The 10,201-nt window shown below is 30.4% G+C and overlaps 1 protein-coding gene and 1 non-coding gene across 2 annotated transcripts; both read left to right on the top strand.

Moving 5' to 3' along the window:
- The first annotated feature begins 2,061 nt into the window (after window positions 1-2,061).
- On the top strand, window positions 2,062-6,000 carry LOC114306437 (cytochrome P450 85A1). Its single transcript, XM_028251668.2, has 9 exons — window positions 2,062-2,402; window positions 2,925-3,246; window positions 3,590-3,739; window positions 3,884-4,129; window positions 4,240-4,326; window positions 4,430-4,508; window positions 5,291-5,397; window positions 5,566-5,690; window positions 5,790-6,000. The coding sequence occupies exons 1-9, from the start codon at window positions 2,209-2,211 to the stop codon at window positions 5,875-5,877; spliced, it is 1,398 nt and encodes a 465-aa protein (XP_028107469.2). The 5' UTR covers window positions 2,062-2,208; the 3' UTR covers window positions 5,878-6,000.
- Window positions 6,001-10,129: 4,129 nt separating this feature from the next.
- On the top strand, window positions 10,130-10,201 carry TRNAD-GUC (transfer RNA aspartic acid (anticodon GUC)). Its single transcript has one exon. It is a non-coding gene; the product is annotated as a tRNA-Asp (tRNA).

The following is a 10,201-nucleotide window of genomic DNA, read 5'->3' as shown; positions in this document are numbered from 1 at the left end:
GATACATTTTATTTGATATATTTTAAAATATGAACGGTTTGAATGATCATTTAACTGTTCAATAATAATTACTGTACATTCCCACACATCAGCCATCCCAAATCCATTTTTTGAGATGTATAATATTTTCTTGGGTGAATTATACTAACGATCCCTATAGTTTGGGACTTGTGTTACTTTAGTCCTAACTTTTCAATTGTGACACATTTGACATTGAATTTTGAATCTTGTTCCAAATAAGGACAATTGAATATATTATTGTTTAATTTCAAGGACAAAATAGTCAATTTGATAAAATATAAACTAATTTGATAAAAATAAATGTCAAAAAAATATTTTTTAATATTTAAAAATTATTTCTACCTACTAAAGATAAAATTATGTAAAATTGATAAATCTTTCAGACATTTATTTATTTATGTCAAATTAATTTTTATTATGTGTTTAGATGATGATCACGTAAAGTTAAGCAAAATCTTTAATATTTTATTAAATATTTCATTTTTATTAAGTTAGTTTATATTTTATGTAAAATAAATGACATTTATTAGATGATGATCATATAATTTTTCATGAGATTTATTAGAAATAATTTTAAAATCTGTTTTTGACATTTATTTTTGTTAAGTTAGTTTTATTTTATCAAATTGAAGATTTTGTCCTTAAAATTAAATAATTGTATCTTTAATTGTCCTTATTTGAAAGAATATTCAAAATTTAAAGTCAAATGTGTCACAATTGAAAAGTTAAGAACCAAAAAAATATTTTAAAATTTTTAAAAATTATTTCTACCCATCAAAGATATAATTATGTAAAATTGATAAATTTTTTAGACATTTATTTATTTATTTATTTTACAAAATTAATTTTTATTATGTGTTTGGATGATGACCCTGTAATGGGTGATTGTTAAGATTATAATGTGTAATCAATATATTTAATATATGAAATGTTTTTAGTTTTAGATTTTTTGATTTAATAGATTGGTTTAATAATGAAATTAAAGTTGTTACCATATTTGACATTTGAAAAAATAGAAACTAATTTAATGAAAATAAAAACTACCCATTACATGATCATCATTTAAACACACAATAAAAATTAATTTGATATAAATAAATAAATATCTAAAATATTTATTAATTTTACATAATTTTGTCTTTAATGGATAGAAATAATTTTTAAATATTTAAAAATATTTTTTGACATTTATTTTTATCAAATTAGTTTATATTTTATCAAATTGACAATTTTGCTCTTGAAATTAAGCAATAATATATTCAATTGTTCTTATTTAAAATAAAATTCAAAATTCAGGATCAAATGTGTTATAATTAAAAAGTTAAGAACTAAAAGTGACACAACTCCCAAATTATAGGATCGTCAGTGTAATTTATTATATTTTCTTTTAAAAAAGAAAACTAGAAAATTTACTTTTGCAGTTGAGAAGTGGGTCCCACGCCTTGTAGGATGCATGGCACTTTGGCGTATATACCCCCCTCTTTTTAAATTTTTTTATTTATTGAATTGGTTTAATAAGGATATTAAAGTTATTACCATATTTAACATTTGAAAAAATAGAAACTAATTTAATGAAAATAAAAATTACTCATTACATGGTCATCATTTAAATACATAATAAAAATTAATTTGATATAAATAAATAAATATCTAAAATATTTATTAATTTTACATAATTTTGTCTTCAGTGGATAGAAATAATTTTTAAATATTTAAAAATATTTTTTGACATTTATTTTTATCAAATTAATTTATATTTTATCAAATTGATAATTTTGCTCTAAAAATTAAGTAATAATATATTCAATTGTTATTATTTAAAATAAAATTCAAAATTCAGGATCAAATGTGTTACAATTGAAAAGTTAAAGACTAAAAGTGACACAACTCTCAAACTATAGGGATCGTCAGTATAATTTATCATATTTTTTTTTAAAAAAAAAAAACTAGAAAATTTACTTTTGGAGTTGAGAAGTGGGTCCCACGCGTTGTAGGATGCATGGCACTTTGGCGTATATAGCCCCTCTCTCTCTCTCTCTCATCATAATGGTGTACTCCAAACAGGGGCTATATATACGCACACTTGTTGCAAGTTTAAATTAGAGCAAGCCCATACTATTTACACCTCTCTTTCTCTTCTCTCTCTTTGAGAAAGTAGGTTTAGAGAGCTTCTTCTTGAGAGCAACAATGGCTGTACTCATGGTGGTCCTTGGTGTTTGTTTGGGACTGATCTGTGTCTGTACAGCTCTGTTGAGATGGAATGAAGTGAAGTACCGGAAGAAGAAAGGCTTGCCTCCTGGTACTATGGGTTGGCCTCTCTTTGGGGAGACCACTGAGTTCCTTAAACAAGGTCCTAATTTCATGAAAAACCAAAGAGCAAGGTAAATTACTCTTTCATGGATCTTTTCTCTCTTGCTTACATGGATTTTATTGGTGCTGTCTCTGTTTCAATATAGTTCTCTGTTTCTTTTCATACTCTGTTAATTTGTAATTTTTATATGATATTTTGGAGGGTTCTTGCTAGTTTTGTAGATGGACAATCACAGCCCACTTTAAAACCAACAAACCCTTACTGATCACAAGTGATTTCACCATGCTATGATTTTAAATAACAGTACCGGAATATATATACATATATATAGGCTGATATCAATTGGAACTTGTAATCATGAAAAATTATCTTTGTATTTTGTGTTGTAATCTTGTATTAATGATTGGTTAATCTGTCGATCACAGTGATTTCACCATGCTATGATTTTAAATAACAGTATCGGAATATATATCTATATCATAGTCATACATATAGGCTGATATCAATTGGAACTTGCAATCATGAAAAATTGTCTTTGTATTTTGTGTTGTAAACTTGTATTAATGATTGGTTAATCTGTGAGTAACGGCAGGTATGGAATTTTTTTCAAATCCCACATATTGGGTTGCCCTACAATTGTTTCAATGGATCCAGAATTAAACAGATACATACTCATGAATGAGGCAAAAGGTCTTGTTCCAGGGTATCCACAGTCCATGCTTGACATCTTAGGCAAATGCAACATTGCAGCTGTCCATGGCTCCACTCACAAGTACATGAGAGGGGCACTGCTTACTCTGGTTAGCCCTTCCATGATCAGAGACCATCTCTTGCCGAAAATCGATCTGTTCATGAGATCCCACCTTAGCGATTGGAATCAAAAAGTCATTGACATTCAAGAAAAAACCAAAGAGGTTTGATTCAATTCTCGAAAAAACGCATTCTATCATTTATATGTGTACATTTAATTAACAATGGAATTAAAGTCAGCCTGATAGGACCCACATGTACTGTATAGACTGTATTCACGTGTATATTCTTAATACTTTTCCGCAATTTAATTATGTGTCTGTAAATTTTATCAAAAATTTTATCAAATGTCTCACAGGGTGTGGGACCTACGCAATATGAATCTCATGTGATTCCACACCCATACGACACATTTAGTAGAATTTTTTATAAAATTTTTAAAATCTCCAACCTTGCTCATTTTCCTCTGTTTTAACATACTTGTGTTGTTTTGCATTTTATGTTCAGATGGCACTTCTCTCTTCGCTCAACCAAATTGCCGGTATTCAATCTGTCTCAATGTCTCAAGAATTCATGCCTGAATTCTTTAAGCTAGTGTTAGGAACCCTCTCGCTTCCGATCAACCTTCCTGGCACAAACTACCACCGGGGTTTTCAGGTAAATTGCCTGCAATTTTTTTAAAATTTTCATCGTGTCCTATTAACACATTAATCAATGCTCTCAACATAGTGTTAACACGATTTTCTAGAAATATTTTTTGGTACTTTGGCATGTATGTGATGTGACTGATATGTGTCACAGGCAAGGAAGAATATCATCAGCATGCTGGGAAGACTATTGAATGAGAGAAGAGATTCCAAAGAAACCCAACATGACATGCTTGATGTCCTGATGAATGGTGATGAAAACAGATATAAACTAAGTGATGAAGAGATCATTGATCAAATGATCACAATTTTGTATTCTGGGTACGAGACTGTTTCGACTACTTCAATGATGGCTGTCAAGTACCTTCATGACCACCCTGATGTTCTTCAAGAACTGAGAGTGAGTCCCAAACATACTTCTCTATCTCCCAAATCTCATCAAAATCTCAAAACATGAAAATTAATCTAATTGGGGTTTTAATTTTTTTTTTTTTTTTTTTTTTTTTTCAGAAAGAACACTTGGCAATCAGAGAAAAGAAAAGACCCGAGGATCCAATTGACTGGGAAGATTACAAGTCGATGCGATTTACGCGGGCTGTAAGTATTTTGAGATATTGAGGATGACTAGTACTCCTAATTTGCAAATTTAGATCAAAAAGTTTTGAAAAATTAAGTTAACTGTGGTGTTAATTGGGTACAGGTGATCTTTGAGACATCAAGATTAGCTACAATTGTTAATGGGGTTTTAAGGAAGACAACTCGAGACATGGAAATGAATGGTAAGTCACAGGATATATTATTATGTCTTTCGGTTCTGTCTTTAGAGGTCTTGAGGGGCTCAATGAGCTGTTTTATAACACTTTTTTTTTTTTTTTTTTGGAAGTTTTACTTTGTGGTTGAATTTTAGATTTGTTAAAAATAAATCAAATTATTAATATTAATTTTTATCCGTAAGTAAACAAAAATGGTTTTTTTAATTACATTTTCATTACTTTTCTTTTTTTATTTTTCAAACTATCAAAAAAGAAAAAGAAAAATCTACTTCATTTTCTTTTCGTATTTTTGTTCCTTTTTTTTCTTCCACAATTTTAATAGTTTAAGTACAGTCTTAATTAAACAGAACAACAATATTACATATTCAAAAGAAAAAAAAAATTAAAAATATACATTTGGTGGATTACAATTATTTTGGGTTTGACCCACATCTACATCATATAACTTAATTTCGATATAATTTTCCATATAAAATTTATGATGGATAGCATTTTTCCAAACTAAAAAATGTTAAAACATATAATGGAATTTAGATCAAAGTCTCCAGTGAGAACCGACCCTACCATATCAGGATCCACATGGGATACCAACCATTCCAGCCAGAACATTCTATGTCAATGACCCGCCACTTGTAAAGTGAAGAATAATTCAAATTATGATTATAAACAACACAGTTAGTTCAATTTTTATTTAATTCATTATTGATTCCTCCAATTTTCGATGGTGTCTTGATGGGCCATATATAGTTTAAGGTAATTAACAAATATTTAATCTCTCTATCTTTCAGGATTTATTATTCCCAAAGGATGGAGAATCTATGTTTATACAAGAGAGATTAATTACGACCCGTGTTTATATCCTAACCCATTAACCTTCAACCCGTGGAGATGGATGGTAAGCATTCACAAATTCTTCACTATACTACAAACACAAATTTTTCACAGAATAACACACAGAATGCAGTGTTGCCGACACTACGGAAAAAAAAAAAAAGAAAAAAATTATGATTCTAGAATTATATTTTGGAAAAATCATAATTGTAGGCATGAATGATAAATGCAGGATAAAAGCACAGAGTCTCAGAACTACTTGTTCATATTTGGAGGAGGGACTAGGCAGTGTCCAGGAAAGGAATTGGGAATAGCAGAAATTTGTACATTCCTTCATTATTTTGTTACTAGTTACAGGTAAATATACCCATTAATTTGAATGGAAAAATACAAGTCTAGAATATAGTTAAATTAATTAATTAATTTTTTAAATTTGATTTGTTGTTTTGAATGCAGATGGGAAGAAGTTGGGGGAGATAAGCTAATGAAATTTCCAAGAGTGGAAGCACCAAATGGGTTGCATATTAGAGTTTCAAGTTACTAGACTGACTGACCTTTTGTTATGTACATAAAGAGATATAGGATATCAAAGAGGAACATGCAGAGATGCACAATAATAATGTTCTAACCAGATTAGAGATTCAGAGTAAAATCGGGATTTTGGCAATTATGTTTTGTTGCATGTTTATGCACTTAAATAACAAAATAATTAAAGGAAATAAGTAAGTGATAATAATAAAAATATAAAATTTGAAATGAATCTAATTAGAGGTTTACCCAATTCAAATTAAAAATAAATAAATAAATAAAAATGAAGGTGTCCCAAATTGAAAACAAACAGATCCACGAAAAAATAAGCCTACTTAACGGGCCAGACTGGATTTAAGCCCAGGGCTTGTAGGTATTTTGATTCATATGGGCATATGGGTTTCAAGCCGATATTGGCCAATATGGGCTAGGCTATTATGGACTTTAATTCAGATTTTATTATTAATATTTTCAAAATTTATTAGAAAAAAAAATAAAAATTATAATATAAAATTTGATGTGCATTACTATAATTATATTTTCATATTAAATTACAAAATAAAAAAAAAATAACTTTATTTATTGGAATATTAAAATTACATCCACTATGATTATTTTATTAAATTGTATGCAATTTTAATCTGATGAAAATATAGCTAATAATTTCATAGTTGTCATACTATTTTAGTTTCTGAATTTTAATCGTATTGACTTACTAAAAATGCACAAGTACACACACATACAAAAAAATAAACAATAAAAAATTGAGAAAGAAAAAAGAAAAAGAAAAAAAATAGTACACATTATTTAGTGTAAGCGAAGTTTATGGCTGAGATTATTATTATTATTATTTATTTTTATTTTTATTTTTTTCATAAAGAGAGTAGCACTGCCGTTATATGATGAAATCACATTTGGGATTTAGAACTAGAAATAGAAATAAGGCATATAAGTAAAAAGGATACCTCTTCTATTTCTGGGCTTATGTAAGTCAAGGATCAGCCCACAACTAAGAACCCATTTGAGAGAGAAAGAAATCCAGAGTAAGCCTAATCTGGAAGAAAAGTGGGCTTACCAAGCAAGCTGTTGCTATTGGATCAGCAGCATAAAAAACAACCCACCCAGAAAGTCCAACGCAGTTTTTGCCTATAGCTAATAATTTTGTTGCACCCATTATCATTGGGGGTGTTTGTTTCAACTTTTTTTTAAACTAACTTCTAACTTTTAGTTTTGAAAAAATTATTTTAAATTGTTTGGTTAAATTTATTTCAAACAGTTTCTGATTCTAATAGTTTATTTTAACTCAAAAAAGTTGATTATGAGAAGCTGCTCACCCTTGTTTTTGATTATCAGCTTCTACTGTGGATATGTTAATTTATGGTTATACTTTTAAATTTTTTTATTTTTTATTTTTTTAAAAATAAAAAAAAGACCCAAATGGACTATAGATTATTGTTATTATTTTTTATGTGAAATGTAGACAAACAAAAAATAAAAATTAATTGAAAAAGCTATTTCACAACTTATTTAATAAATACTACCCAGCAACTTAAATTTATAATCCAATAATTACACCAAACAGATTAACAACTTCTGATTAAAGTCATAATGTATAATCTGTTAAGTTATAATGTATAAGTTATTTTAACAGTTACACCAAACGAGGCCAATAGGTAACAAAGTTAAAAATTAATTAAAATCTTGTGTGCTAGCTAAATTGGCCAATCGTAGCTGTCTAGTGTCTACATAACATATCTACTTTTTTTTTTGCCTAATTATTGCGCACAATATCTCACGTTAAATTATTTTTTCCCTATAATCAAATTCATTGTCAAAGTTTTAATTTCATTAAATTCTTTTTAAAATCCAACTTTAATAGGTAACAGAATTTATCTTCAAATTATAATTTTATCAAATCTTTAGCTAAATTTGATTCAAACTTGTAGGAGAGGGTTCAAGAAAAAGAGTTGGAAAATTCGAAGATCTTCGAAAATCCTTGAAGAACAACTTCGAATTCTCTAGAATATGATGAGAGGCTTAGATTCTTCAATAATCTCAACTTAGGAACACAACAACAAAGGAGATGATGGAGATAAGAGATTGGGTGAAGAAGAAGGCAAAATGGCTAGAGAATAGAATAATGGCAAGGCTCTCCCATGGATCTCCCACTTTCACTCTCAAGGTTGATAATGGAGAAGGGAAATTAGTTCTTTCTCAAGAGTTAAAAATCTCCAAAATCCATCCCTTGTAAAGCTATGGGTGGGTGCTATTTATAGGAACCTCATGATGTAGGATGGAGCCCATGTGCAAGGCACATGGGGGATATTCTCTCTAACCACTTTGTCCGAGGAGGTGACTTCTCCGAGGATGAGAAAACCCCGAAGAGGAGATCACTCCCTCGGCGAACCCTTCTTCTTAGCCACACCTAACCAATGATCCCCAATCATCCCAAAGGGTCAGGGGTAGTCCCAGAGGACGTCCTGCCGCAAAATATTACCGAGTCTCATGGACCCCCCGGGGTCGTGCCACCTCGACCCGGGTATAGGCTAGTTTAACCGAAGAGTGAATTTGTCTCCACTCACCGTCCTCAGGATCGGGTCCTTTGTTCGAACTCCATTACGCCCATGGTTCTGGTGCGTAGATCTTGGAAAGCTCCGAGCCCGCAAGTGTTCTGGGACTCATTAACGGAGCGACTTCTAGATTGCGTCTGAATCCGTTCGAAGCCAAGTATTTCGGACCTCTAGGTTCGTGGATCCGAACCCTTTCGAGTCCGAATGCCTCGGATCTCTAGGCTTGCCTAATACCCTTTCGAGTCCGGGCCTGAGTAAGTCTCTAGGTTTGTGGATCCGAACCCTTTCGAGGCTTAGAGCCATTCAGCCCGTTTGACGGCGATAAATCCAAGCCCACCAATCTTGGACTTGCGATAAATTCGGGCCCACTAATCTTGGGCTATTGGGCCTAAATTAGCTCCTCTTACACCTCCAAATGTTATCTTTATGCGTTATGCACCCAAATATGTCCGACGTGACTGAAACTCTTATATTTGTAACAAAGAAAAGTTGGAGTTATTTAAGATTCTTGGTTTGTAGCTTCATTCTAATCCAATATAGGGGCACTAGAAGACCATAATTTATTCTGAATGACGCCACTGCCGATTAACGCTGTGTTTGGTTGGAAGATTTGAGGAGGGATTTGGAAAGGGAAAGGAAAAAGTTAGGTGGAATTTTGCTTTCTCTTTCCAAATCCCTCCTCAAATCTTCCAACCAAATACAACATAAATAATTGTGCAGAATGCCATGGTTAAATTGGGGCACTAGAAGTTAGAACCATATCTTGGCGAGCTTGAGTTTTAACTGCAGCATAAAATTTTGTTGTCTTTGTTTTTTATTTCTTTAATTATTATTATTTTTTAATTAGAATTTTATTCTTTTGTTTTGCTATTGTATCAACTGAATTTATTCTTTTGTTGTCTAGATCTTTTTTTTAAGTTTGATGTAAGGCCCTGAATTTTGAATGAGAGAAACTTGTTTGATCATTGAATTCTTATATTTATTTTGTAGTGTGTACAAGTTCTACTTACCAATTGTTGATTTGGAATTTTCATATCATTGAAAAGCCATATAGAGGTATTATTTTTATTTCCCAAACTCGAAATTCATACTTTGCTAAAGCTATGTAAAAGGCATAGTCTAAGATCAGATTTAGTGTAACAACTGTGACTAAAGACATGGTTACTCTGTTTTTCTAACTTTGCTGTTGTGAAAGAAAGTCTTTATTGACCTTCAAAATTTCAGACAAATTCTTGAAAGAAAAAAATGTACTTGGATGGAACACGTTTGATACTTCTTTATAGAAAAATGATATTTGGATTGAGGTCAGACAACTCAAAAATCAATGTCTGGTTTACTTTTCAAAAGTAGTTTTTTAATTTTTTTTTTTTTCCAAAAAATAGAATTAGTTTGATAAAAATAAATATTAAAAAAATAATTTTGATTTTTTCAAAATTATTTTTGTCTCCAAAAAATATAAAAATAGATGAAAAAGGATCAATATTTTTCACTAAATTTTGTTTTAGATTTTTTTAAAAAAAAACTGAAAAAAGATTTTGAAAATCAAAGTAAACGAATGTCCTAATTTTCTTTGATTTGGTAGTGAGATGCACAAATACCAGCTAACTAGACTACTTTTAGTTGGCTTTTTGATAGTGATGGAAGGAATTACGAACCATTATAAATATATTACTATTTGTACAAAACTAAAACAAGAAGGTCGTTGTAGTATAGTGGTGAGTATTCCCGCCTGTCACGCGGGTGACCCGGGTTCGATCCCCGGCAACGGCG

This window comes from Camellia sinensis, chromosome 1 (genome assembly GCF_055761805.1).
Source record: "Camellia sinensis isolate YWXY chromosome 1, ASM5576180v1, whole genome shotgun sequence".
Taxonomy (NCBI): domain Eukaryota; kingdom Viridiplantae; phylum Streptophyta; class Magnoliopsida; order Ericales; family Theaceae; genus Camellia; species Camellia sinensis.
Note: the sequence above shows the minus strand (reverse complement) of the source record. Positions and strands in the feature narration are given on the sequence as shown.

What these genes read in the sequence shown, in the direction of transcription:
- LOC114306437 (XM_028251668.2), top strand. Translation starts at nt 2,209, where the DNA reads ATGGCTGTACTCATGGTGGTCCTTGGTGTTTGTTTGGGACTGATCTGT. An exon ending in ATGTTCTTCAAGAACTGAGA is followed by an intron (nt 4,130 to 4,239) that starts GTGAGTCCCAAA and finishes TTTTTTTTTCAG; the next exon opens with AAAGAACACTTGGCAATCAG. An exon ending in TCGAGACATGGAAATGAATG is followed by an intron (nt 4,509 to 5,290) that starts GTAAGTCACAGG and finishes TCTATCTTTCAG; the next exon opens with GATTTATTATTCCCAAAGGA.